The sequence below is a fragment of the Ranitomeya variabilis genome, chromosome 4 (assembly GCF_051348905.1).
Source record: "Ranitomeya variabilis isolate aRanVar5 chromosome 4, aRanVar5.hap1, whole genome shotgun sequence".
In the NCBI taxonomy this organism is placed as follows: domain Eukaryota; kingdom Metazoa; phylum Chordata; class Amphibia; order Anura; family Dendrobatidae; genus Ranitomeya; species Ranitomeya variabilis.
This window is the reverse complement of record NC_135235.1, coordinates 443,117,528-443,143,868: the sequence shown is the minus strand read 5'-3', so window position 1 is coordinate 443,143,868 and position 26,341 is coordinate 443,117,528. Positions and strand designations below refer to the sequence as shown.

General features: G+C 42.3%; 1 protein-coding gene across 1 annotated transcript in view; it reads right to left on the bottom strand.

Annotated features, from left to right (window-relative positions):
• Window positions 1–26,341, bottom strand: part of LOC143767910 (polycystin-1-like) — a 331,505-nt gene that overhangs the window by 21,243 nt on the left and 283,921 nt on the right. The window contains exons 36-43 of the mRNA XM_077256430.1: window positions 26,091–26,296; window positions 25,130–25,232; window positions 23,319–23,518; window positions 22,951–23,153; window positions 18,743–18,934; window positions 6,891–7,045; window positions 6,704–6,810; window positions 6,466–6,589 (exon numbers count right to left, since the gene is read on the bottom strand). Of these exons, the coding sequence (XP_077112545.1) occupies window positions 6,466–6,589; window positions 6,704–6,810; window positions 6,891–7,045; window positions 18,743–18,934; window positions 22,951–23,153; window positions 23,319–23,518; window positions 25,130–25,232; window positions 26,091–26,296 (1,290 nt within the window). The remainder of the gene's footprint in view (window positions 1–6,465; window positions 6,590–6,703; window positions 6,811–6,890; window positions 7,046–18,742; window positions 18,935–22,950; window positions 23,154–23,318; window positions 23,519–25,129; window positions 25,233–26,090; window positions 26,297–26,341) is intronic.

Genomic DNA, 26,341 nt, shown 5'->3' with positions numbered 1-26,341 from the left:
ATTCTTTGAACCAGGCAGGTACGAGACCACGAAGTCAAAACGGGAGAAAAATAATGACCAACGGGCCTGTCTAGGATTCAGGCGCTTAGCAGACTCGAGATACATCACATTTTTGTGATCAGTCAAAACCACCACACGATGCTTAGCACCCTCGAGCCAATGACGCCACTCCTCAAATGCCCACTTCATGGCCAACAACTCCCGATTGCCCACATCATAATTCCGCTCAGCAGGTGAAAATTTCCTAGAAAAAAAAGCAAATGGTCTCATTACTGAGCAACCAGGGCTTCTCTGCGACAAAACGGCCCCTGCACCGATCTCAGAAGCATCCATTTCAACCTGAAAGGGAAGCGAGACATCAGGCTGACACAAAACAGGCGCCGAAGTAAACCGACGCTTCAGCTCCTGAAAAGCCTCCACGGCTGCAGGAGCCCAGTTAGCAACATCAGAACCTTTCTTGGTCATATCCGTCAAAGGTTTAACAACGCTAGAAAAATTAGCGATAAAACGACGGTAGAAGTTAGCAAAACCCAAGAACTTCTGAAGACTCTTAACTGACGTGGGCTGAGTCCAATCATGAATAGCTCGGACCTTAACTGGGTCCATCTCCACAGCAGAAGGGGAGAAGATAAAACCCAAAAAGGGAACCTTCTGCACACCAAAGAGACACTTTGAGCCCTTAATAAACAAAGCATTCTCAAGCAAAACCTGAAACACCATCCTGACCTGCCTTACATGGGAGTCCCAATCATCAGAAAAAAACAGAATATCATCCAGATAAACAATCATAAATTTATCCAGATACTTCCGGAAGATGTCATGCATAAAGGACTGAAACACTGAAGGAGCATTAGAGAGCCCAAAAGGCATCACCAAGTACTCAAAATGACCTTCGAGCGTATTAAATGCAGTTTTCCATTCATCTCCCTGCTTAATGCGCACAAGGTTGTACGCACCACGAAGGTCTATCTTGGTGAACCACTTGGCACCCTTAATCCGGGCAAACAAGTCCGACAACAGAGGCAAAGGATACTGAAATTTAACAGTGATTTTATTCAGAAGTCGATAGTCTATACAAGGTCTCAAAGATCCGTCCTTCTTGGCCACAAAGAAAAATCCCGCACCAAGAGGGGAAGAGGATGGACGAATATGTCCCTTCTCCAGAGACTCCTTAATATACGAACGCATTGCGGTATGCTCAGGTACAGACAAATTAAATAATCTTCCCTTAGGAAACTTACTACCTGGAATCAAATCTATAGCGCAGTCACAGTCCCTATGAGGAGGAAGAGCACTGGACCTAGACTCGCTGAATACATCCTGATAATCAGACAAATACTCAGGAACATCCGAAGGAGTAGAGGAAGCAATAGACACCGGCGGGGAATCGCAATGAATTCCCTGACAGCCCCAACTTGACACAGACATAGCCTTCCAATCCAAAACTGGATTGTGAGTTTGTAACCATGGCAGACCCAAAACGACCAAATCATGCATTTTATGCAAAACAAGAAAACGAATCACCTCTCGATGTTCAGGAGACATGCACATGGTCACCTGTGTCCAAAACTGCGGCTTATTTTCCGCCAATGGCGTAGCATCAATACCTCTCAGAGGAATAGGATTAACCAAAGGCTCCAGAACAAAACCACAGCGCTTAGCAAACGACAGATCCATAAGACTCAGGGCAGCACCTGAATCCACAAACGCCATAACAGGATAGGAAGACAATGAGCAAATTAAAGTCACAGACAAAATAAATTTACCAAATTACCAATGGCGACCGGACTAACCACCTTTGTTAAGCGTTTAGAGCATGCTGATATAACATGTGTAGAATCACCACAGTAGAAACACAACCCATTCTGACGTCTATGATTTTTCCGTTCAATTCTAGTCTGAACTCTATCACATTGCATTAACTCAGGTGTCTGTTCAGACAACACCACCATAGGATTAGCGACTTTGCGCTCCCGTAAACGCCGGTCAATTTGAATAGCCAACGCCATGGAATCATTCAGACTTGTAGGAACGGAGAAACCCACCATCACATTCTTAATGGCTTCAGAAAGGCCATTTCTGAAATTTGCGGCCAGAGCACACTCATTCCACAGAGTAAGCACGGACCATTTCCGAAATTTTTGGCAATAAACTTCAGCTTCATCCTGGCCCTGAGAGATAGCCAGCAAAGCTTTTTCTGCCTGAATTTCAAGATTAGGCTCCTCGTATAGCAACCCAAGCGCCAGAAAAAACGCATCAACATCTGCCAAAGCCGGATCGCCTGACGCTAACGAGAAGGCCCAATCCTGAGGGTCGCCCCGTAAGAAAGAGATAACAATTTTTACTTGCTGAGCTGAGTCTCCAGATGAACGAGGTCTCAGAGATAGAAACAATTTACAATTATTCCTGAAATTTCTAAATTTAAATCGGTCTCCAGAGAACAATTCCGGAATAGGTATTTTAGGTTCTGACATAGGACTGCTAGTAACAAAATCTTGAATACTCTGCACACGAGCAGCAAGCTGATCCACACTAGTAATCAAGGTCTGGACATTCATGTCTGCAGCAAGGCTCCAGCCACTCTGAGATAAAGGGGAGGAAAGAAAGAAAAAAAAAAAAAACTCAGAATTTCCTTTCTTATAATCCCACTTCTGCAATGCATTAAATATTCACTTATGGCCTGGCATACTGTTATGACCCCAATGGCAGGGGGTCTCAGAGACAATAGCGAAGTCTGCAAACATAAAACCCAGCTCATAGGGCAGTGGTAACTGGGCTGACCATATACCTGAACCTAGCACACAAATAACAGCAGCCGGGGAACGTACCTACGTTGATTCTAGACGTCTCGCGCCAGCCGGAGAACTAACTAACCCTAGCAGGGAAAAGAAAGACCTTTCTTGCCTCCAGAGGAAATACCCCAAAAAGTTGGATAGAAGCCCCCAACAAATAATAACGGTGAGGTAAGAAGAAAAGACAAACGCAAGAAATGAACTAGGTTTTAGCAAAGAGAGGCCCGCTAACTAATAGCAGAATATAGGAAGATGACTTATATGGTCAGCAAAAACCCTCACAAAAACTCCACGTGGAATATTCAAGAACCCCCGAACCGTCTAACGGCACGGGGGGAGAACATCCGCCCCCTAGAGCTTCCAGCAATATAAGGAATCACATTTAGTACAAGCTGGACCTAAAATAAGAGCACAGAAAATAACCAAAAACAAGAAAGCAGACTTAGCTTAATTTTGCAAAGAACCAGGACCAGCAGATAGGAGCAAACAGAAGGATCTGATTACAACGATGCCAGGCACCAGACTGAAAATCCAGGAAGTTCAAATAGCTACACCCCTGGACTAACGAGGCCAGGTGGGTACCAAGCAAGGGAAGGAAAATCAAAGTGTCATATCACTAGTGACCACAAGAGGGAGCCAAAAAGTCTAATTCACAACAGTGTCCAAACTTTTGGTCTGTACTGTAAATATATGTATCTATTGGGTCAATATTATTTCTTGTTCCTTATTTTTGTGATTTTTTTTTTAAATACTTTTACAATTTTAAAAAACGTTTTTTTTTTATTTTACTTTGTCCGAGGACAGAACATCAACTTTCCTTGTCCTGATCACAGATACTTTTGCATTGCAGGATGTTAGATCAGGCAATCGTGCACAGGGAGGAGGCATGTCAGCTCCTGCCCTGAGCAGGAGCTTACAGGTCACCGTACCTGGGTGACCCCATGGCCATCTTTCGGGTTGGGTTCAGCATGGAGACGATAGGAACATCCCAATCGTAATTGTGTGGTGCCGATTGGAGCAGAGAGGGAGCTCCCTCTTTCTGTTATGCTGATCGATGTCACTATTGACAGTGGTGTCAGAGGGGATAAACGCCCACGATTGGCACTAGCACCGACCATGGGCATTGCTGCAGGGTGTCAGCTTTCATATATCGCTGACACCCACTTTTGATCATGCCGGCAATCGGCGTGAGCCTTCACGATCGTCATGCTGTACATGTACAGCGGTTTCCTGAGCCAATGCAGTGATATGCATGGCCATGCCTGCTTTTAATGCAGTGTTTCCTGAGGGCCCGTAGATCACATGCATCTAATATTAACCATCGACCTTGTCCCTTGTGCACATGGCTTTATCCCGTATCGCTGAATCTTTTGATAATATTATATACTGTAATGGTAAGATATTCATATTATTAGTTAGATATTAGTTTTTGCAATGTTGAGGAACATTTTTCTAAATGAGGAACATTTTTCTTTTAAATACAGTTGTTCATAGATTAATGAATCTCTGACTATCTTTGCTTCTGAGAGACTCTGTTTCTCTAGCATGCTCTTTTTACACACAGTTATGTTACTTTTTTGCAGCCTTTTGTTAACTCTGTCCCAACTTTTTTGAGATGTTTTGCTGCCATCAATTTCTAAATTACCACAGTTAATTTTTTTGAATGAAATGGAAAAATGTCTAACTTTCACCTTCTGATCTGTATTCTATGTGCTGTTATGACTAAAATATGGTTACAATAGATTTCAAAATCATTGCATTCTTCTTTTCTTTACATTTTACACATCATCCCAACTTTTTTGGAATTGTAGTTGTAATTATTTAGTGGTTAAGTCTGGGGTTTGTACTTATTAAGTGGTTGGTCTGGCGTGATTTTATTTTGCGGTAAAGACTGGAGTCTAACTTTATTTAATGTTCTAGATCGAGTTTGAGATCTAAATTTACAGTGCCTTCCGAAAGTATTCGGCTCCCTGGAACTTTCCAACCTTTTCCCACATATCATGTTTCAAACATAAAGATACCAAATGTAAATTTTTGGTGAAGAATCAACAACAAGTGGAACACAATTGTGAAGTTGAACGAAATTTATTAGTTATTTTACATTTTTGTGGAAATTCAAAAACTGAAAAGTGGGGCATGCAATATTATTCGCCCCCTTTAACTTAATACTTTGTTGCGCCACCTTTTGCTGCAATTGCAGCTGCAAGTCACTTGGGGTATGTCTCTATCAGGTTTGTACATCGAGAGACTGAAATTCTTGCCCATTCTTCCTTGGCAAACAGCTCAAGCTCAATGAGGTTTGATGGATATCGTTTGTGAACAGTAGTTTTCAGCTCTTTCCACAGATTCTCGATTGGATTGAGGTCTGGACTTTGACATGGCCATTCTAACACCTGCATACGTTTATTTGTGAACCATTCCATTGTAGATTTTGCTTTATGTTTGGGATCATTGTCTTGTTGGAAGACAATTCTCCGTCCCAGTCTCATGTCTTTTGCAGACTCAAACATCTTCCCATCAATTCTAACCATCTTCCCTGTCCCTGCTGGAGAAAAGAAGGTCCAAACCATGATGCTGCCACCACCATGATGCTGCCACTGTTCCACAAAGCCAGATTTGTGCAGTGTATGACTGATTGTTGTCCTATGGGCAGACTGTCCCACCTCAGCTGTAGATCTCTGCAGTTCATCCAGAGTGATCATGGGCCTCTTGGCTGCATCTCTGATCAGTCTTCTCCTTGTTTGAGATGAAAGTTTTGAGGGACGGCCGGGTCTTGGTAGATTTGCAGTGGTATGATACTCCTTCCATTTCAATATGATCGCTTGCACAGTGCTCCTTGGGATGTTTAAAGTTTTGGAAATCATTTTGTATCCAAATCCGGCTTTAAAGTTCTCCACAACAGTATCACGGACCAGCCTGTTGTGTTCCTTGGTCTTCATGATGCTCTTTGTGCTTCAAACAGAACCCTGAGACTATCACAGAGCAGGTACATTTATATGGAGACTTGATTACACACAGGTGGATTATATTTATCATCATTAGGCATTTAGGACAACATTGGATCATTCAGAGATCCACAATGAACTTTTGGAGTGAGTTTGCTGCACTGAAAGTAAAGGGGCCGAATAATATTGCACGCCCGACTGAGTTCCACTTGTTGTTGATTCTTCACCAAAAATTTACATTTGGTATCTTTATGTTTGGTTCCACTTGTTGATTCTACACCAAAAATTTACATTTGGTATCTTTATGTTTGAAGCATAATATGTGGGAAAAGTTTGAAAAGTTCCAGGGAGCCGAATACGTTCACAGGCACTGTATTTAGGGATATGGCCTGAGTTCTGAGTTGATATTGTGTGGTAGCATTTTTTTTTTTCTTTTTCACCCTTGTATCCTAGATCATTCCTAAATTAGTTCCTTGAAGCAGCAAATCACAGCACAGATGGGACATTCGACAGAGCCTAAAGAGGAGAAGAGTAATCCAGCACAGATTGCACTGCAGAGAGAAAGCCTGGTGAGATTGGGTTTTTCCAGCCTCAACCATGTGCAGCAGTGTCTTTACGTGTCTGCCACCATAGGAGACTAAAGGTAGTAGAAGCAGTGGCTACCGGTGCCAAGTAAGTGTTGGAGGAGTGCAGCAGCTGGAAGATTGTGGAAATACTATCTAACTTACCTTAAAGAGTCATGTGGGACATTTGGCCCTACAGTAAGATTAATGTACAATTCTGCATTTTCATGGTTGGTAAGAGGATATTTGGTTGGAAAAAACTTTACCGACTGTGAGGTGGGAAATAAAACTGAAAGATATCATAAAGAGTAATGAGAATTAATACTAAACATAACATTAGAGATAAATTGATATTTCTATTGAAAAATATAAGCAATGGTAACATTCTGGCAAAATAACTTACCTGAATTATACTGGCATAGACGTGGAGAGCCCAACAAGGTCAATCGAGGATCATTGTAAAGATGAGCAGGTAATGCATTTTCTAGCCAATACCATAGATCAGAAACACTGCAAATTTAATCCATACTGTTCTATAATTTCCAATTCTTATAATATCCTTCTGAATAGTATATCATAAGTATGCCTACCTTTTTATTGTGGTAAAGCTGATCCCAGCATTGGTGGTCTTGTTAATAGATCTTTTTATAGCTGAGTGGAGTAGTCGGATATTGTTATCATGAAAGGTACTTTGAAAATTCATCATTAGCACCAGAATTAAGAATATCATGTAACCTGTACAATTCTGAACATGAAAAAAAAACTTTATTAACAACAGATTCTAGACAAAAATCAGGATGTGCACAAAATTACAGATGAGTGGATCGATTTTGAGATGAATTTCAATTTGTGAGAATTGCACAAAAAATGCTAGGTGCTATTTCATATGCAAATTGTCATGCCACCTATTGGAAATAGCGATCCTACAAGTCAATATTGACCCTTTAACGAGTCTTGCAATATGACTTAGAATTAAAGCCAAATCAGAATCTCAATTTACAGACACGGTGTTTCTGTGTATTGCTCCTCTTCAGTACAAAATATGAGATCTGATTTGGCTGGGTGACAGGCTAAGGTTTGAATCTAAGGGGTATTACACACACTGCTGAAGATTGCAGCAGCCAGAGAAGGAGCTCATGATTTAAGGCACTGCCACACACTTCCTACTAATTCCTTGCAGGTATCACATCACATTGTCTAGCTCAGCCAATCAGGTGAATAATCACAGCCACTATAAGAGCTGGACAAGCAGTGCTATTTTAGGCTATGTGCACACGTTCAGGAATTTTCGTGTTTTTTTTCGCGTTTTTTCTCTATAAAAATGAGATAAAACCGCGAAAAAAAACGCATACGTTAAGCATCCTATGTATTAGAATGCAATCTGCATTTTTTGTGCACATGCTGCTTTTTTTCCTGCGGCGGAATCGCATTTTGGAAAAAAATGCAGCATGTTCATTATTTTTGCAGAATCGCGGGGATTCAGCACACATAGGAATGCATTGATCCGCTTACTTTCCACAGACTCTCCTCCAGGCCCTGGGAACCATATAATTGTTAGAAAAAAAGAATTAAAATAATAAATCATGATATTCTCACCTTCCGGCGCTCCTCGCAGTGTTCCCGCTCCTCGCGATGCTTCTGTTCCCAATAATGCATTGCAAGAATGACCTGTGATGACGTGCAGTCTCACGAGACCGCTATGTCCTCTAGGGTCATTGCCGCTAGGCATTATTGGGACTATTATTTTTAACATTAGATCTTTTTACTATTGATGCTGCATAAGCAGCATCAATAGTAAACAGTTGGTCACACATGTCAAACACTATATTTGACAAGTGTGACCAACCTGTCAAGCAGTTTTCCAAGCGATGCTACAGATCGCTTGGAAAACGCTAGCATTCTGCAAGCTAATTACGCTTGTAAAACGCTAGTGTTTAGCAGGAAAACGCATGGCAATTCCGCATGCAGTTTTCCCACGGCAGGGGGAAAATTTCCGCGGCAATTCTGGACATGTGCACATAGCCTTAGGATTTTACAGCATAGGAATAGAAGGTTAGAGTGCACAGTGCATTACACACAGGGATAGAAAAAGGCCTAAATCTGAATGTAGTGTACTCCAGCACTGATGAAGCACATTGAAAATGGGAGTGATAGTCTCAGTATATGGCCGGGATCACACATGCGCGAGATACGGAGCGGAGAGTGCAGCTCCATGTGTTGCTGTGCGGCTGCACGCTCCACTCCGGAGTGCCGGCGCCAGAGCTGGGTTTTCACCAGCGAGACTCGGCCGTATCTCGCGTATGTGTGATCCCGGCCTATGAATAATAATCCAAATATACAAATGATAGGGAGGTAATGGACCTGTAATGTCATTATGACAGTGAACTGATTAATCTGTGATATGCTGTAGTAGCAGCACATTAACAACAGCAATGTTTTATTATTTTTCACACAAAGCAAAAAAATATGGATGTTTAACCCCTTTATCCCCCTAAGCCTGTTTTCACCTTCATGACCATGACCAAATTTTACAATTCTGACCACTTTCACTTTATGAGGTAATAACTCTGGAATACTTCTCCCAGACATTCTGAGAACGTTTATGACATATTGTACTTCATGACAGTGGTAAAATTTGTTCGATACGACTTGGGTTTATTTGTGAATATATCGGAAATTTGGCAAAAAATTTTAAAATTTCGCAATTTTCAAACTTTTCATTCTTATGCCCTTAAACCAAATAGATATGTCACACAAAATACTTAATAAGTAACATTTCCCACATGTCTACTTTACATCTGCAACATTTTTTAAACATAATTATTTTTGATAGGAAATTAGAAGGGTTAAAAGCAATTTCTAATTTTTCCAACAAAATTTACAAAACCGTTGTTTAGGGACCACATCACATTTGAAGTGACTTTGGGGGGCCTAGGTTACAAAAAACACCCTAATGTGACGCCATTTTTAAAAACTAGTCCTCAAAACTACATTCAAGAAATTTGTTAACCCTTAAGGTGCTTCACAGGAACTAATGCAATGTGGATGGATAAAATTAACTTTTTTTTTTCATAAAAATGTTTCTTTAGCCCAATGTTTTTTTTATTTTCACAAAGGTAGCAGGAAAAAATGGACCCCAAAATGTGTTGTGCAATTTCTCCTTAGTATTTTTTCTCCACATATGGGGTATCATCTTACTGTCAAGGCACATGCATTCAAAGAGGAAAAAAACAACACCAGGTGATTTTCATAAAAATATAAATTTAGTCTTTTTATTTAATCCATTGCTTGTTAAGTTAAAAACATACGTGTCATTACATGTCAGGGGGCAAACATCCCCCCGCATGCCTGACGTGTTTCGAACTTTATGTCCTTACTCATAGGCATCTAAAAATATAATGAACACGCTAGGTTTATAACATATACAGAAAACCCACCCCCACATGTGAAAACAATCACAAACAAATGGACCAATCATTATATGGTGGAATCAACCTTCAAATCTGGTCTAGAAAAAAAAGCAGAATTTCAATCATGTGGCCAACAAATATTGCTTTCATCATTACTATACAGAAATAGAACAATTTGTTGACACATATTCAGACACTTAAAAAGATAATAAAGTGTTCACTATTGTAACTTTGATACAATATATGCACCGATGATCATAAGAACATTTACCTCAGTTCCCTACAAAAGACTAAAAAAAGGAAGAAAAAAAAGAAAAAGAGAAAATTTTTATGGTAATAATGATAAAATTATATAAAAATGTGTCACCCTGGCAACTTCCGTATACTCCATGATAGTTCACAAAATGCACACACTTGATATCACACCTGCATCTGTCATAGTCATTCAGAATTATTTGGTGTGCATGAAGGAACCTATTCACACAAGAATGCACAGGATCAGGACGCTATCCATTACCATATCACCCGTAAAAAAACGATGGAGGAAGGGGGGGGGGGCACAGGAGGACAACATCATTATCATTTGAGGGGGAAAAGGTAATAGACCCTTCAGATTTCCCTATGGAGGACTTTGATGTAATTAATATGTCTGCTAGTACTATTTCTTTGACACAAACTGATGTTTTTGAAACGTGGTTTAAATGTTGTACCTACAACAAGGGGAGATTTATTTCAGACCTTATGTGACATTATACTTACGGTTAGGAGGCATTTCAGTAGTGAAAATGAAGTCAGCTCTGTGTCTGAAAATGAGTCTCTGCCACCAGAATCAAATAACTCTGAGTAATGCCATTCCATTGGAGCTTCCGTTTGAGGAGCAACTGACGTGTTTGGCATTGCAGGAATTACATCTTGAAAATCTACAGTTTCAGTTTGGTTTGGCGGAGACTCATTCTGACAAGGAAGTGATTCCAAATCCGTATTATCCTACTGTATCAAGGGTTCCACCAATGGATAACTTTCAGAACGTAATCGAAAAAGAAATTAGGAATTTATTATCTAGGAAAAGATCTTGTCATGACAATTTAACTCTTGCTGAAAGAAGTGCTTAGCAGGAATTAAAGGCCAATCCTCATATAATTGTAAAACCTGCTGACAAGGGCGGGTCGGTTGTTGAGCTTGATAAACAATTATACTATTGTGAAATTATTAATATGTTAGCAGACGACACAACTTACTGCCCTTTGTCATCGGATCCAACTGTAAAAGTTCAGAAAGATTTGGAGAAACTATTGGGGGAAGGTAGAGCTTTGGGAGTATTAAGTAAAAAAAGTCAGAGTATCTTTTAGTGGACAAACCTGACTGCCCTATCTTCCATGCCCTCCCCAAAACCCATAAGAATGTTTTTCCTCCCCCTTTCCGCCCGATTGTAGCTGGGATAGGGGATGTGAATGAAAGATTGTTAACAAATCTGTGGACAAAAAAAATACAACAATTGGTGTCTCAAATATCAGGTCTGCAAAGCATCTTTTGCAGGGTATCCAGAATATGGAGGGGCGAGCTGAATATAAGATGTGACATCGCTTTATTCCTGCATACCCCACAGGACTGCTTTGGAATCCATTTCTAAATTATTTGACAGGACAGATATCTATGACTCTGATACCAAGGCTTTTATCATCATAGCTGTGAACCATTTACTAACTATCAACTTCAACTTCAAATTTGATGTAAAATTCTACTTGCAAGTTTGTGGATGTCCAATGGGGGTGAATTTTTCGCCCTCACTGGCAAATTTATATATGGCCACATGGGAGAGAGAATTTATATAAACAGATGAAAATCTTTTTCTATCTTGGTGGGGGCGGTACATCAATGACATCATCATTTGGGGGGGGGGTCGGTGTGCCTTCTCCACCTGCAACCGAGAGTGTTTCTGTCTTTACCCAGTTTACAGAATACATTCAAAATAATGAGTACAATTTGGTCTTTACATAAAAATATGGTGCATTATTGTCATGTATTTGGTATGTGTTCCTTAAGGGAGAACATGTTTCGGGTTGTATTAAAACCTCGTTATATAGAAAACCGATTAGTGGTAACTCTCTGCTACATGCGGAGATTTGCCATCCCACACATGTTATATGCAATTTGCCTGTGGGGGAGCTAATTAGAGCGAAGAGATTATGCAGCACTGAGGGTGATTCTTTTGGAACAGAGTAAAAAATGAGCCCGCAGATTTAAAAACCGCCGCTATAAGCCATGGATGATTAAAAGAGCTGAGTCTATAGTGGGGAAAAGGTCTAGAGTTTCTTTACCAATATGAAAAAGTAGACGTGTGCACAGCCGTAAAGAGGCGCCAGAGTAGGTTCCCACACGGTAATATATAGCAAAAACTCGGCACTCAACTTAATGTAATACAGGTGATTTAATGGTGTCCACAAAATAACAGAAACGTTTCGGTCCTTCATCCGGACCTTCATCAGTCACAGTTGATAAATGTGAGGGAGCGAGTGGACCCACAGAATTGCTGATTGTGGAATGAGTTCACACTTGTGTGTGAGCGCTGCCTGTATGTGGGCAGTATAGTCCCAAATGAAGCAATATACCTTAAAATATTAGGACATAAGTGCCGTGCCTATGTGGGACACGGAATCCACCGCTAGTCCATGTAGTAGCTAGTCCATGGACTAGCGGTGGATTCCGCATCCCACACAGGCACGGCACTTATGTCCTAATATTTTAAGGTATATCGCTTCATTTGGGGCTATACTGCCCACATACAGGCAGCGCTCACACACAAGTGTGATCTCATTCCACAATCAGCAATTCTGTGGGTCCACTCGCTCCCTCACATTTATCAACTGTGACTGATGAAGGTCTGGATGTAGGACCGAAACGTTTCTGTTATTTTGTGGACACCATTAAATCACCTGTATTACGTTAAGTTGAGTGCCGAGTTTGTGCTATAGAGTTTCTTTACCGACCGACTGTGTGGAGTATACATCTGTCTCTAAACAAAAATCATGTCTTCCTACTTTTGTGACTGTTTAAGGCTCTCCTCCTGCTGTTGCTTCCTGGCGCGCAGCCAGCAGGTCTCTGGGTATGACTCTTAGGGTGTGCGCGCTCCCGGTCTCTTAAAGAGAATGCGCGCATTTTTCAAATATGCTCTGAACCAATGATAGAATAGTGAGTACTATTTCTGGTATCTCTGCCATATTGGAGGAGCTGAAGCAACAAGGGCTTTCTATTGCTAGCTCCCGCTTCCCTGTACTGTCGTGCATGCATTTTGTCTGTGTACCATCAGTGTCCGGCCAGTATCCTGCTAACATTGTTTGTCTTCTCAGATTGTCTGCTGCTTGTTTCTCTGCTATCCAGGATGATACCTGTGCTACCTGTGCCAGTCTCATCTCACTCGTCATTCTGAATGCCGGAATGATGAGCAGTCATCTGTACTGCCAGTGCCAGCTCCATCTTACTCAGCGTCTTGCTGTCGGTTAACTCTCTGCTACCTGCTATCTTGGCTAGTCCACCTGCCCTGTTGGACCAGATGCCACATGTCCGGGGTCTAACTGGAGGTAGCACCTGCGTCCCTCGGACATTCCAATCTGACCCTACTCGAGGGGTCTCACTACGGGTGTCTAGGGCTTGCATAGTCACACCCCCTTCATAGCCTCCCGAGCCATGGTCCAGTGGTTCCACTAAAACAGCAATAAAAGAATGTACACTGCAACTTCTTTGCCTCCGCTTCCATTTGTTACAGATTGCTCCGGCCATGGAACCCGCTGGATCCCAATCACCTCCAGCAGCCGAGTTATGCCAGGAGGTTACCCGCCTGAGAAAACAGCAGGAGAAGATTACAACCTATCTGCGCAACCTGTCTACATGCATGGACTCAATGATATCTTCAGCCTCTTCTGTCTCTGCTCAGGCTGCGAGTACCTCTACTGCTGGATTCCAGATTCCCTGTTGTACGACAGGTAAAGGACTTCGTCTGGCGGCTCCAACTCAGTATAATGGTGATCCCGCTCTTTGTTGGGGGTTCATTAATCAGTGCATAGTGCACTTTGAACTCTTGGGACATATGTTTGCTTCTGATCGAGCTAAGGTGGGCTTCATTATGTTGCACCTTGCGGGAGAGGCCCTCGCCTGGCTGAATCTGTTGTGGGAGAGATGGGATCACCTGGTTACTAACCTGCAGTTTTTCCTTGAGGTGTTCCGCAAGACTTTTGACGAGCCTGGCCATGCTTCTTTGACAGCTTCCTCTCTTCTCTGTCTCATCCAGGAGAGACTCATGGTGGCTCAGTATGTTGTTCGGTTCCGTACGCTTCCTCTGAGTTATCCTGGAATAATGAGGCCTTGGTGGCTACCTTCTGGGAAAGTCTGTCTGGGAGAATATAAGATGAGTTGGCGAGTCGGGATACTCCTGTGACTCTGGCAACCCGGATTGACCTTCGGTTTCAAGAACGTTCCAAGGAATCTAAGTGAGAGAGGAGGTCATATCACCTGGCTCCCAGTTTCCAAAAAATGCTTGCTTTTTTATCTTCAGCTTCGCTTCCGGAGGCTATGCAAGTGGACCAAGTTAACTTGACTAAACAGCGCCAGGTGGAGCATCGATTAGAGGGGAAGTGTTTCTTCTGTGGTAGTTCAGAACATCTGATCCACTTCTGTCGTGTGAAATCATGAAACTCCAGAGCCTAGGGTCAGTAGGAGAGGCTTCCTTGGGTGAGGATCATCACTCTTCTTCGCTGCAGACAACTGTGTCCTTTTCCTTCAGTATGGTCAGTTTTCCAGATTATGGCTACCTGGATTCCAGGGCCGCGGAAAACTTCATTCAGCAAGCGGTGGTGGATCGTTACCGGATTCCAGTCCAGCATCTTCCGAATCCTTTGCGGGTGACCTCCGTGGATGGTAAACCCTTGACCGAGCCCGTTCAGTTCCAGACTGAGCCAGTGGAACTTCGGATAGCTTTAATGCATTCAGAGAGAATCTGTTTATATGTTTTGCCAGGTTTGTCTCACCCCTTGCTCTTAGGGTTACCGTGGTTTCAAGCACATGAGCCTGTCTTAAACTGGAAGACTGGAGAAGTTTTGCGCTGGGGAGATTCCTGTTCTGACAGTTATATCATTTCCATCTGTCCTGCTTGCCTTCCAGTAGAGCCCACTGCTCTGCCAGGTTTACCATCCTCTTACTGGGCCTCCACAGATGTCATCATGGAAAAAAGAAGCAGAGAGGCTGCCTCCACACAGGTCGTATTACTGTCCTATTGATCTGCTTCCAGAAACATCTCCTCCTCGCGGGCGAATCTATCCTCTTTCTCATGCGGAGACCCAGGCCATGTCGGAGTACATCCAGAAGAACTTGGCTAGAGGTTTTATCCGGAAGTAATCTTCTCTGGCAGGTGTGCAAGATTCTTTTTCGTTAAGAAGAAGGATGGATCTCTACAGCCCTGTATCGACTACAGAGGGTTAAGCCTGATCACGGAAAAAAATAGGTACCCATTACCGCTTATTTCTGAGCTGTCTGATGGTCTCAGGGGAGCCAAGATCTTCACCAAATTAGATCTCAGAGGTGCCTACAACCTGATCCGTATACATCAGGGAGACGAATGGAAAAGAGCCTTCAACACTCGAGATAGACACTATGAATACCTGGTCATGCCATTTGGCCTCAGTAATGCATCTGCGGTCTTCCAAGAGTTCGTAAATGACATTTTTAGAGATCTTCTCTATTCATGTGTAGTTGTCTACTTAGATGACATCTTGATTTTCTCCGCAGATTTAGCCACTCATTGGAGGCATGTTTGCCAGGTCTAACAGAGGTTCAGGGAGAACAGATTGCACGCCAAGTTTGAGAAATGCGTCTTTGAGCAATCCTCTCTGCCTTTTCTCTGTTATATTGTCTCGTCCACAGGTCTAAAGATGGATCCAAAAAAGTTTTCAGCAATCCTCAATTGGCCTCGCCCGTCCGGGCTTAAAGCGATACAACGGTTCCTGGGATTCGCCAACTATTGCCGGCAATTCATTCCACACTTCTCAACTCATGTGGCACCCATCTCGGCTCTAACTTGGGTATGCGTTAACCCCAAGGATTGGACTCCAAAGGCGGAGGAGGCCTTTACGTCATTGAAGAGAGCCTTCTCTTCTGCGTCTGTACTCCATCATCTGGTTACTGATAAACAGTTTTTTTTCAAGTTAGATGCTTCCTCCATAGGTGCTGGAGCGGTTCTCCAGCTTTCTCCATAGGCGCTGGAAAGAAACTTATGTGTTTCACATCACGGAAGACAGCATCCTTCGTGATACATATCTCCCTTTCACATAGAGCACCAGTAACCCTGTCATAGTATCTAGATTTGAAGTGAGCACCTCGAACCCCTAGATGCATCACTGAATCTTATAATATACAGCTGAAAAATAAAAATCACATTTTTCCACAAAAATGTTCTTTTAGCCCCATTTTTTTTTCATGAGGGTAACAGGAGAAATTGTACCATGCAATTTATTTTACAATTTCTCCTAAGTATGCAAATACCCCATATGTGTTTGGGACTCGGAAAGGAAGGAGCCCCATTTGACTTTTTGAAAGCAAAATTGGCTGAAATTGTTACCAGATGCCATATTGGGTTTGGAGAACCCCTAATGTACCTAAACAGTGGAACCCCTCTACAAGTGATGCCACTTTGGAAACTAGACCCCTCAAGGAATTTATCTAGATGTGTGGTGAGCACTTTGAACCATCAGGTGCCAGAACAGCAGAAACCCCCGTAAGTGACACAGTTTTAAAAACTACACCCCCAATAAATTCACCTAGGGGTGCAGTGAGCATGTTGGCACTACATGTACCTCACATAAATTTACACCCTTGAAAGAATAATACAATTTTTGCAGCTAAAATTTTGTTTTAGCCCCAAATTTTTGTAAGGGTTAATAGGAAATACGGACCTCACAGTTTGTTGTGCAATTTCTCCTGAGTGCGACAATACCCTGCATGTAATCGGGAACTACTTTTGAGGCACAGTACAAACCTCATAAGGGAAGGAGCGCTATATTATATTGCAGATTTTGCTGTAATGAGTTGCGGGTGCCAGGACCCAGTGGAAAAGCTCCTGAGGAGCCAGAACAGCAGACTCCCCATAAGTGACCCCATTTTACAAACTACAGCTCTCAAATAATTCATCTAAAGGTGCAGTGATCTTATTGACACCATGGGTATGTCACAGAATTGTATACCATTGAGCAGTGAAGAAAAAATAATTACATTTATACCACAAAAATTTTGTTTTCGCCCAGACTTTACATTTTCACATGGGAAAATGGGTAAAAATGGCTTCAAAATGTGTCCCACAATTTCTGCTGAACGTGGAAATACCCCATATGTAGCTGTACTGTACTGCTTAGCCATACGGCGAGACTCGAGCGGGACATAGCACTATTTGCCTCCTGATGCGTAGATTTTCCTAGAATAGTTTGCAGACTCCATCTATAGAGCCCCTAAGTATTTTTACAATTTTTTTTTTTTTTACTTTTTTACTTAGTTCTTCTATGGGACTTTCACTTTTTTCACTTTCATCACTGCTATAAAGCATTGCAATGCTTTATAACTGTGAGTTCTGTTCTCACATAAGCTTATTAGACCATGGTGTGAGCCGCATGTCATCATGATGACGTCTGATCACTATAGCAACTATCGGTCCCTCATGATGAAGTTGCAGGAACGCCAATCGGAGAGAGAGCTCTTTCCTTCTCCCTGCCTTCTAAATGCTGGGATCGATATCACCAATATTTGTGATGCCTGTTTTGTAGGGCGCCACATATGGAGATTAGTGGATTGATTGGCAGGTCAGTGATACAGTGATTTGTAAAGGCTGGCACAGATGATGTCACGCTAGCTCTAGTCAATCAAATGCTGTGCCGGGGATGCCATATAAGAGATTCATGGGTCTCCCATCTATCTGCCAGAGCAGCCAGGTACCACTGACTGGAGTCCCGCATATCGGCTCATCTCTAGTACAGTAGTTAATTTGCAACTGCTGGTTTAACATTTGCATCTGTGCGCGCAGCGTTTGATCCACATAGATCCGCATGCGTCATGCGTACATATATTTAAAATGGTGTAGGCATGGACATGCATTTTTATGCGTTCACATGCTTTTGCGTCCGCACGCATAGTTTCGCGGTGTGTGGCTGGGCGCAGCAAACGCAACATCTTGCATTTTTGGAAGCGTAAAAATCCGTCAAATATGTGCAGCGCAGGCATGCACATGCAGATGAGTTCGTTAAAAAACGCATTACAGTCTATGGGTACGCATGCGTACGCATGTCCTTGCGTACGCATGCGTTTGCGTACTTCGGACAGCGCATGATTGAGACATGTCCATCGAGACACGCCCTCCTGGAAATATAGAAGCATGTGCATAAAAACGCAACCGCAGGCAAAAAACGCATAAAAGCGCATGCGCACATAGGGTTTTTTTTTGCCATCATGCATAAGCTGATGCGGATAAAAAACACTGTAAACATGCGTTTGCGTTTTGGCAAGCGTTTGCATATGCAGATGATACGCTGCGCACATATACGCAAATGTGAATTTAGCCTTAATCTGTTTTTTTTTTTTAGTACTAAAATAGTAGATGCTAGAGAGCCCAAACCTTTTTTTTGTATTTCTGTTTTCCTGTGAATATGTCAAGAATAATTAAAAAACAATAGGTCCTAGAGAGCTGAAACCCAATTTAAAAATTTGCAAAGTGCCTGATTTATCTGTGTGCCAAATTTGGGGCAGATTAGTCCAGGCCATAAATTAATCTTTGCTTATTTACTCTTATTTTGTGAATATGTTGAAAATGATAGGTCCTAGAGTTCTGAAATCCAGTCACAAACCTTCCAAAGCGACAAGTTTACCTATGTGTTTACATTGTGGTAGATTGGCACCGTGGTTTGACGTGCTCCAACAAGTGATTATTGTTTTGAGGATTTTGCAGATATTAAAAAAAACCCACACTTTTAGATTTCTCTGATATAATCTGTGATTCTCACCCTGATCATGGTCTTCAGTGCACGCACTCTCCTTGCTTCCTCTTTTGCCTGAAGAAGACTGAAACCTCCTGGAGCTCGAACTTTATTACACTGGTCCAATATCTTCTTAACAAGTGGCTCCTCCACCAACCCCAGTCCTTCACTAAGAACTGGGGGGCAACGTAGCGCATAGTAAAGTGACAGCAACACCACCTGCAAGGTACAATCACGTGATTACGAAAAGAACAAAAACAAAAAGAAAACAAAACATTTTTAGGCTAGGGTTTAAAACAGGGATGTCAAACTCAAATACACAGAGGACCAAAATGAAAATCTTGGACAAAGTCATGGGCCAACCTTAATATTTATAAAAAAAAAATGTCTATAATTGACAAAGTGTTTCTTTATCATCAAATAGAATGATGAACTTTTTTATATGGAAGCAAATTTAAAGGGAAAGTCCCACAAACAAAGTACATTTTCATGAATTGATCTTAGAATATAATATTGGCATAATATAATACCGTATGTTATGAAAGAGCAGTAAAAAGCATATGGCCCAATGGCTGAATTTAAATATGTCATAACAAAGGATACAAATGTTTGAATAATACAGATAATAAAGTATGATGTAAACAAAAGTGTCAAACATGTGGGGTATCAAACATAGTATGATACCCCATAGTGAATTCCTCTACAGTACCCTCCACACACATGGTATAGTGACCCTACTGTACTCCCCTCCCTCAATCCCTCTGACAAAGAATGGTGACCCCATCACAGAATGATTCTCCAACAGTAATCACCACTCTGCCCTCTATACAGTATAAATGCCATAAAAAGTGCTCCATACAGTATAAGGGGCCCCACGTAGCCCTCCATACAGTATAACAGGGTTTTGCATTGCTTTCCATACAGTATAATGGCCTCATATAGTGCTCCATACAATATAATGGCCCCACATAGTGTTCCATACAGTTTAATGGTCCAACATAGTGCTCTATACTGTAAAACATCCACCAGATGAAGATGGATCCTCCATCAAAATGCGTTGTGGTTTAACCTCATCTCTTGTCTGTGTCTCTTCCCTGCACTCCTCAGACCATTTATTATTGTCTCTATACTGTAAAATTGACCCACATAGTGCTCCATACATAATGGACACAAAAAGTGATCCACACAGTATCATATGCTCCAAATAGTCCTCCATACAATACAACAGGGCCTTGCATTGCTTTCCATGCAGTCTAATGGCCCTATATATTGCTCAAAACAGCATAATGGCCCCATATAGTGCTCCATAAAGTATAATAGCCACAAAAAGTGTTCCATGTAGTATAATGGACCCATATAGTGTCACATACAGAATAGTGGCCACAAAAAGTGCTCCATATAATATAATGGCTCCACATAGTGCCCCATGCAGTATAATGGACAGAAAAAAGTGCTCCATACAGTATAATAGCCCCAAATAGTGCTCCAAATTGTATAATGGCCACACAGTGCTCCATACAATATAATAGCCACACAGTGCTCCATACAGTATAATGACCCCACATAGTGCTGTATACATTATAATGGCCCCACAGTTCTCCGTACAGAAAATGGCTCCACATAGTGCTCCATACAGTATAATGGGCCCACAGAGTGTTCAATACAGTATAATAGACCTCACATAGTGCTCCATACAGTATAATGGCCCCACATAGTGGCCCCACATACAATAGAATGGCCTCACATAGTGCTTCATACAGTATAATGGCCCCACATGGTGATCCATACAGAGTAACGGGCCCCATAAATTGCTGCATACAGTAAAATGGCCTAAAATAGTGCTCCATATAGTATAGTGGCCCCACATAGTGCTCCATACAGTATAATGGGCTCCATATAGTGCTCCAAACAGTATAATTGCCCCACATAGTGCTCCATACAGTATAATAGGCCGCACATAAAAGAAAATACTCATCTCTGCCCATTCTCCCCCTGCTCCAATCTCTTCATTGTGTCTTGAGATCCTCTGCACATCTTGGTACATCGGGTGCATTGTAATGACGTCATCACGCCCGCTGCATTGAGACGTTAGACGCAAAGGGGGAATTATTTTAATGGGAGCGTCTTCTATCATTGCTTTCAACTGTATCAATATCTAGGATGTTGATATAGTTGAAAGCGCGATGCTGGGTAAAAGTGCGATGACGGGTAGGGACCCGCTTGTCGTCACGGGCCAAATATACTTGTGGGCCCGCCCGGCATCATGGGCCAAATGGACTCACTCAATGGGTTAGAGTTTGACATATGTGGTTTAAAAGTAATTGTGGGCAAAACATCTTGGTTAACAGGATGTAATGAAATAAAACATACCATATATACTTGAGTACAAGCCAAGCTTTTCAGCACATTTTTTTTTGCTGAAAACGCCCCTTTCTGCTTATACTCAAGTGAGGGTCCCAGAAGTTGAAGGGGGAACGGCAGCGGTGGAGCAGTGGGTGACAGGAGGCAGGAGCCGGCTGCTGTGGCAAATGCCTGTGCCTGCTGCTAAAGAGAAATGAATATTCACTGTGCTGGCAGTGACTATTCATTTCTCTGCAATAGCGGACACAGAAGTTGCAGACACCAGCATGGGAGTGGAGAGAAGGGAATATTGATTTCTCTTAGGCAGCGGGCACACATTACTGCCCGGCCGCTGCAGGAATCCAGCGGCTGCAGCTGACTCTGTGCGTGCTACTAAATAGCAATGAATACTCACTGCCCTCCACGCACAGTCTCGGAGTGGAGAGCAGTGAGTATTCCAGCAACTGTGCTCTGCTTGTAAGCAGCGCATAATGTCGCTGCCATGTGCTGCTTACAAGCAAATTAGTGAGGGAGCGCAGGGACAGTAAGTAGGATGGTTTCATTTTTTATGTTTCTTTGATGGGGCAATGCATACAAAGATAGGGATAAGGAGCCATGCAGATCAGGATCGGGATGAGGAGTCATGCAGACCAGGAAAGGGATGAGGAGCCATGCAGACCAGGATCGGGAAGACGAGCCATGCAGACCAGGATAGGGATGCTGAGCCATGCAGACCAGGATCGGGATGAGGAGCCATGCAGACCAGGATCGGGATGAGGAGCCATGCAGACCAGGATAGGGATGAGGAGCTAAGCAGACCAGGATAGAGATGAGGAGCTAAGCAGACCAGGATAGAGATGAGGAGCTAAGCAGACCAGGATAGGGATGTTGAGTCATGCAGACCAGGAAAGGGATGAGGAGTCATGTAGACCAGGAAAGGGATGAGGAGCCATGCAGACCAGGATCGGGATGAGGAGCCATGCAGACCAGGATAGGGATGAGGAGCCATGCAGACCAGGATAGGGATGAGGAGCCATGCAGACCAGGATAGGGATGAGGAGCTATGCAGACCAAGATCGGGATGAGGAGCCATGCAGACCAGGATAGAGATGAGGAGCTAAGCAGACCAGGATAGGGATGTTGACTCATGCAGACCAGGAAAGGGATGAGGAGTCATGTAGACCAGGAAAGGGATGAGGAGCCATGCAGACCAGGATCGGGATGAGGAGCCATGCAGACCAGGATAGGGATGAGGAGCCATGCAGACCAGGATAGGGATGAGGAGCCATGCAGACCAGGATCAAGATGAGGAGCCATGCAGACCAGGATCAAGATGAGGAGCCATGCAGACCAGGATCGGGATGAGGAGCTATTCAGACCAAGATCGGGATGAGGAGCCACGCAGACCAGGATAGTGATGAGGAGCTAAGCAGACCAGGATAGGGATGAGGAGCTATGCAGACCAGGATAGGGATGAGGAGCTAAGCAGACCAGGATAGGGATGAGGAGCCACGCAGACCAGTATAGGGATGAGGAGCCATGCAGACCAGGATAGGGATGAGGGGACAATGGAGACCAGGATAGGGATGAGGAGTTATGCATACCAAGATGGGGATGAGGGGACAATGCAGTTTTTGTGGTAAAATTAGGTGCCCCGGATTATACTCGGGTCGGTTTATACTCGAGTGTATGCGGTATTCATAAAATAATAAAGAAAACTAAGACAAGTATTTCTTTATGACCATGGAAAATGGATGAGGAAGGAAAGCAAAAAAATTAAAACTACCATGGGTGCTAAATAGATATTATGCTTTTTTTGTGAGGTGTTCAGTTGCGAAATTGGGAGGCATTTTCCATAAAAATATAGTTCCTTTTACACGGTATAGCCTACTTACCCTAAGAGGCTCCAGTAGTACTGCAGATGTAAGCACTGCACATGTACAAGAAATAAGCCATAATAAGAAGCCATGTTCAGCAAGTGATGACATATAAAGAACTGTGACCACAACACAACCAGCTATTATCAACAATGAAACTGCGTAAATCGCCCACAACATCCCAGAAGAGAACAGCCATCCAACTGGCTTCCAGCGAACACCTGAGGACACAAAGATTTAGGCACAATATTACAAGCAAAAAAGTAATTATAATAACTATAGAACAGAATAAATATTGAGTGCCCTCCTAATGCAATTAGCAATGTAAATAAATGGTAACCAAGACCCCTTCTCTAGAATCATCAAGAAAAAGACATTGGATTTACCAATACGTGTGTTAAATGGTGAGGGGGAGGCAGAGGAAATATCCCAGCAGTCTTGAAGCTCAGAGTCATTACTGCTCCCATCAGAAACCATCAAGGAAGTAACAGATCCACTCCTGGGTACAAACTGGTCATTAATTGACCAGCATCGAGTCACGTAGGAATGTGTATTCTCGGACATGTGGCTGTAGCCACTTTCAGTACTGCAAAGAAACAGCAGGAAATGCGCTGAGCAAAAAATGTTTTTGAAGACCTGCTCTCGCCCACAGTGGGCAATATTGATTTTATTATTAGAGCAGACCAAGAATTACAGTATATTGCATGCATGGTATAAGCACATCAACTCTATCAATGTAAGTAATCAGAGTAAGGCGGGGTGGGCAGTTCATTTTCCCCGGAGGCCACATGAGTTACTGTGAATATTGTGGAGGTTTGAACCAATATGCTAAAATTAATTCAGCTAATTATTAATATTAATTCTAATTACTATTTGATATAAATATTAACTGTATCGCTAAATATTGGCTGCACAGAAACAGCCAAAGGGCCGGATGTGCACCTCAGACAGCACTTTGCCCATTTCTTGAGTAAGGAATTCTGAATACAGTAAGAGATGAGAACTAGAGCATGCTGTAAATCTTTGCACCTTTTACTTGGTGCTGGAGACTATTCAAAGAGGATCAAATTTGTGTCAAATTTTAGTAATTCACTTAAAACAGCCATTCAAACAATATGCGATTTGCTTCACACGAATCACCTAAAATTTTACACAGCTAAAAAGGTTTTGTCAGCCAAAGAAGCATCACATGACCCCGGGTCGATTTCCCACATAATTCCTTGCAGATATCACATCAAATCACATAGTATAGCACAGTTATTCAGGAGGGACTATGGTACCCTATATAAAAGTAGGAAATGAAGCCGCCATTTTGTGGTGAATCTGGATAGTGAGAGGATGTCACAGCTTACAGCTTAGCCATAGAGATATGTTGAGAAAGCCATTAAACACTAATGAAACTGTGCAAAAAGTTGTGCATGGCTGCATACAGTGAACAAGATTAGTTTGTGAGGAAAATAGATTATTTTTCAGAGCAATTGGAAGGTTTAGAATACTGTCGATATGCCGCAAATCGAATCTCTTTGAAATATTAGGGCATTTCCAAAAGATTTATTCATCTCTACTTGGTTTGCAATGCTCTGTTAATATTGGTGCTGTAGTTTCAGTCTATAACGGAAACTTGAATATATTGCCAAATTTGATATAAAACAGATACCAAACGTAAACCCGATGGACCCTGTTGTTTTATGATGGGTCGATTGAGTTTTGATGTGATGTCAGGACTTTATTCCTTCCGGCAGCCTCGCTCTTTCAGTCATAGGGGTGGCACGGTTTCAGTCACCGCTCTGTGCTTAGTGAGTGGTGGCTATAAACGTTCTTCCCGACACTGACTGACAGCCGGCCAAAATGCTTAGCCTGCTGTCAGTCAGTGACAGTGTCTGAACGCAAGTAACCTGCAGATTAATTCCATATTCATTATTGTGCATGAAAGGCTCCAATTTAAACCATGTTTTTCTCCTAATTAAAAGTATGTGGCTGAAATATCAAGCAGCCAGTGCCTGATACATGCTCCCTATGGATTGGGCAGCATGTATTAGCTGTCAGGTTCCCTTTAATTAGTTCTGAAACAAATTTAAAGGACAACCTAGCTACATTTTCAGTGTAGAAGTTGTAATTAAAATGGGAACATTCAAATAATATTCATGAAAGTAGCCAAAGTCATAATGTTATGCTCTATATGATTCAATTTCATTACCTGGGTGATCTTAGGTGTAAATGAGGTGAGAACCTGCCGCTGTCTGACTCACTTGATTTCCACTCCTGAGTTTCGCCACCAATAGATTTGAGTAAGTTCTCTTCTGAAAAAATATGAGAGCAAGATATTGATGCTTTTTACTTTGTGTGCGCAGCCGTTCTCTCACACCATACATGTCTCATCACTCACAGGCAGGGGCATAACTACAGCAGGTGCAGGGCTCTGGAGCCTAAAGGGCCCAAAAATTACCTTTGACCTATATAAAAAGACCATTGCTATTAAAGACTTGCAATAATTGGGAGCTCTGTTTGGGAGCTCTGTTAGACCTTTTACATTGGGGCTGCCACTGCTCACAGGCTCTGATTTTCATTCCTTGTGGATGATAACTGGGACCTACAGCCCCTTGGCATAACTACACAAATTTCTGACACTGTTTATGATCTCTACATAAGGGAAATGTGTAGTAAACTGCTCCAAAACAACCATTTTAGTTGTCCTGAGCTATCAAAATACACAAAACAGTCTCTCATTTTGCATCGCTGCTTGGTTGATTACTTCATGGTCTAAACTGAAGGCTACTGCAACCACTCCACCTACAACATCTCTTCGCAGTTGCATCTCTCACAGCAGATACATCTGAGGTTCCCCCTTTCACAGGCCCTTTCTTTTGAAGCATTCAATTCTTGTAGCATAGTTCTTGGTAATTCTAAACAAAGGGACCTCTGCTACCCATGTTCTTCCAGCCACATTAACTCACTTACTTCCTTCTTCTCAGCACTTTTTATACCTTTTGCTATTATTGAGGCTTCACATGGAAGCAATTAATATTACAAGAATACATTAAATACAGGAATTACAGATAGAAACCATTTGAGAAAGACACAGAACACAGTTACATGATCATATGGTCACATTGTGGAAAAATGTACCTCCACTTAAAAGTAAATGAAAATAAAACTACCTGAAAGTGTGAAGTGTGGACTACAGTTGGACCCTTCTGATAGGGATAATAGGTCTTCACCAGAGCTGCCAGAAGAATGTAAGCCAGACTGATCATTCCACTTCTCTTTACACAAGGGTTGCATGAAGCTAAATTCTGACTCTAATGGAATATCATACCGGGCATCATATAAACTATCACAAGAGGACATCCAGAATGGTCCTGAACTGGTGGGAAAAGGGACATATTTTCTTAAATAATTCAGTAATACT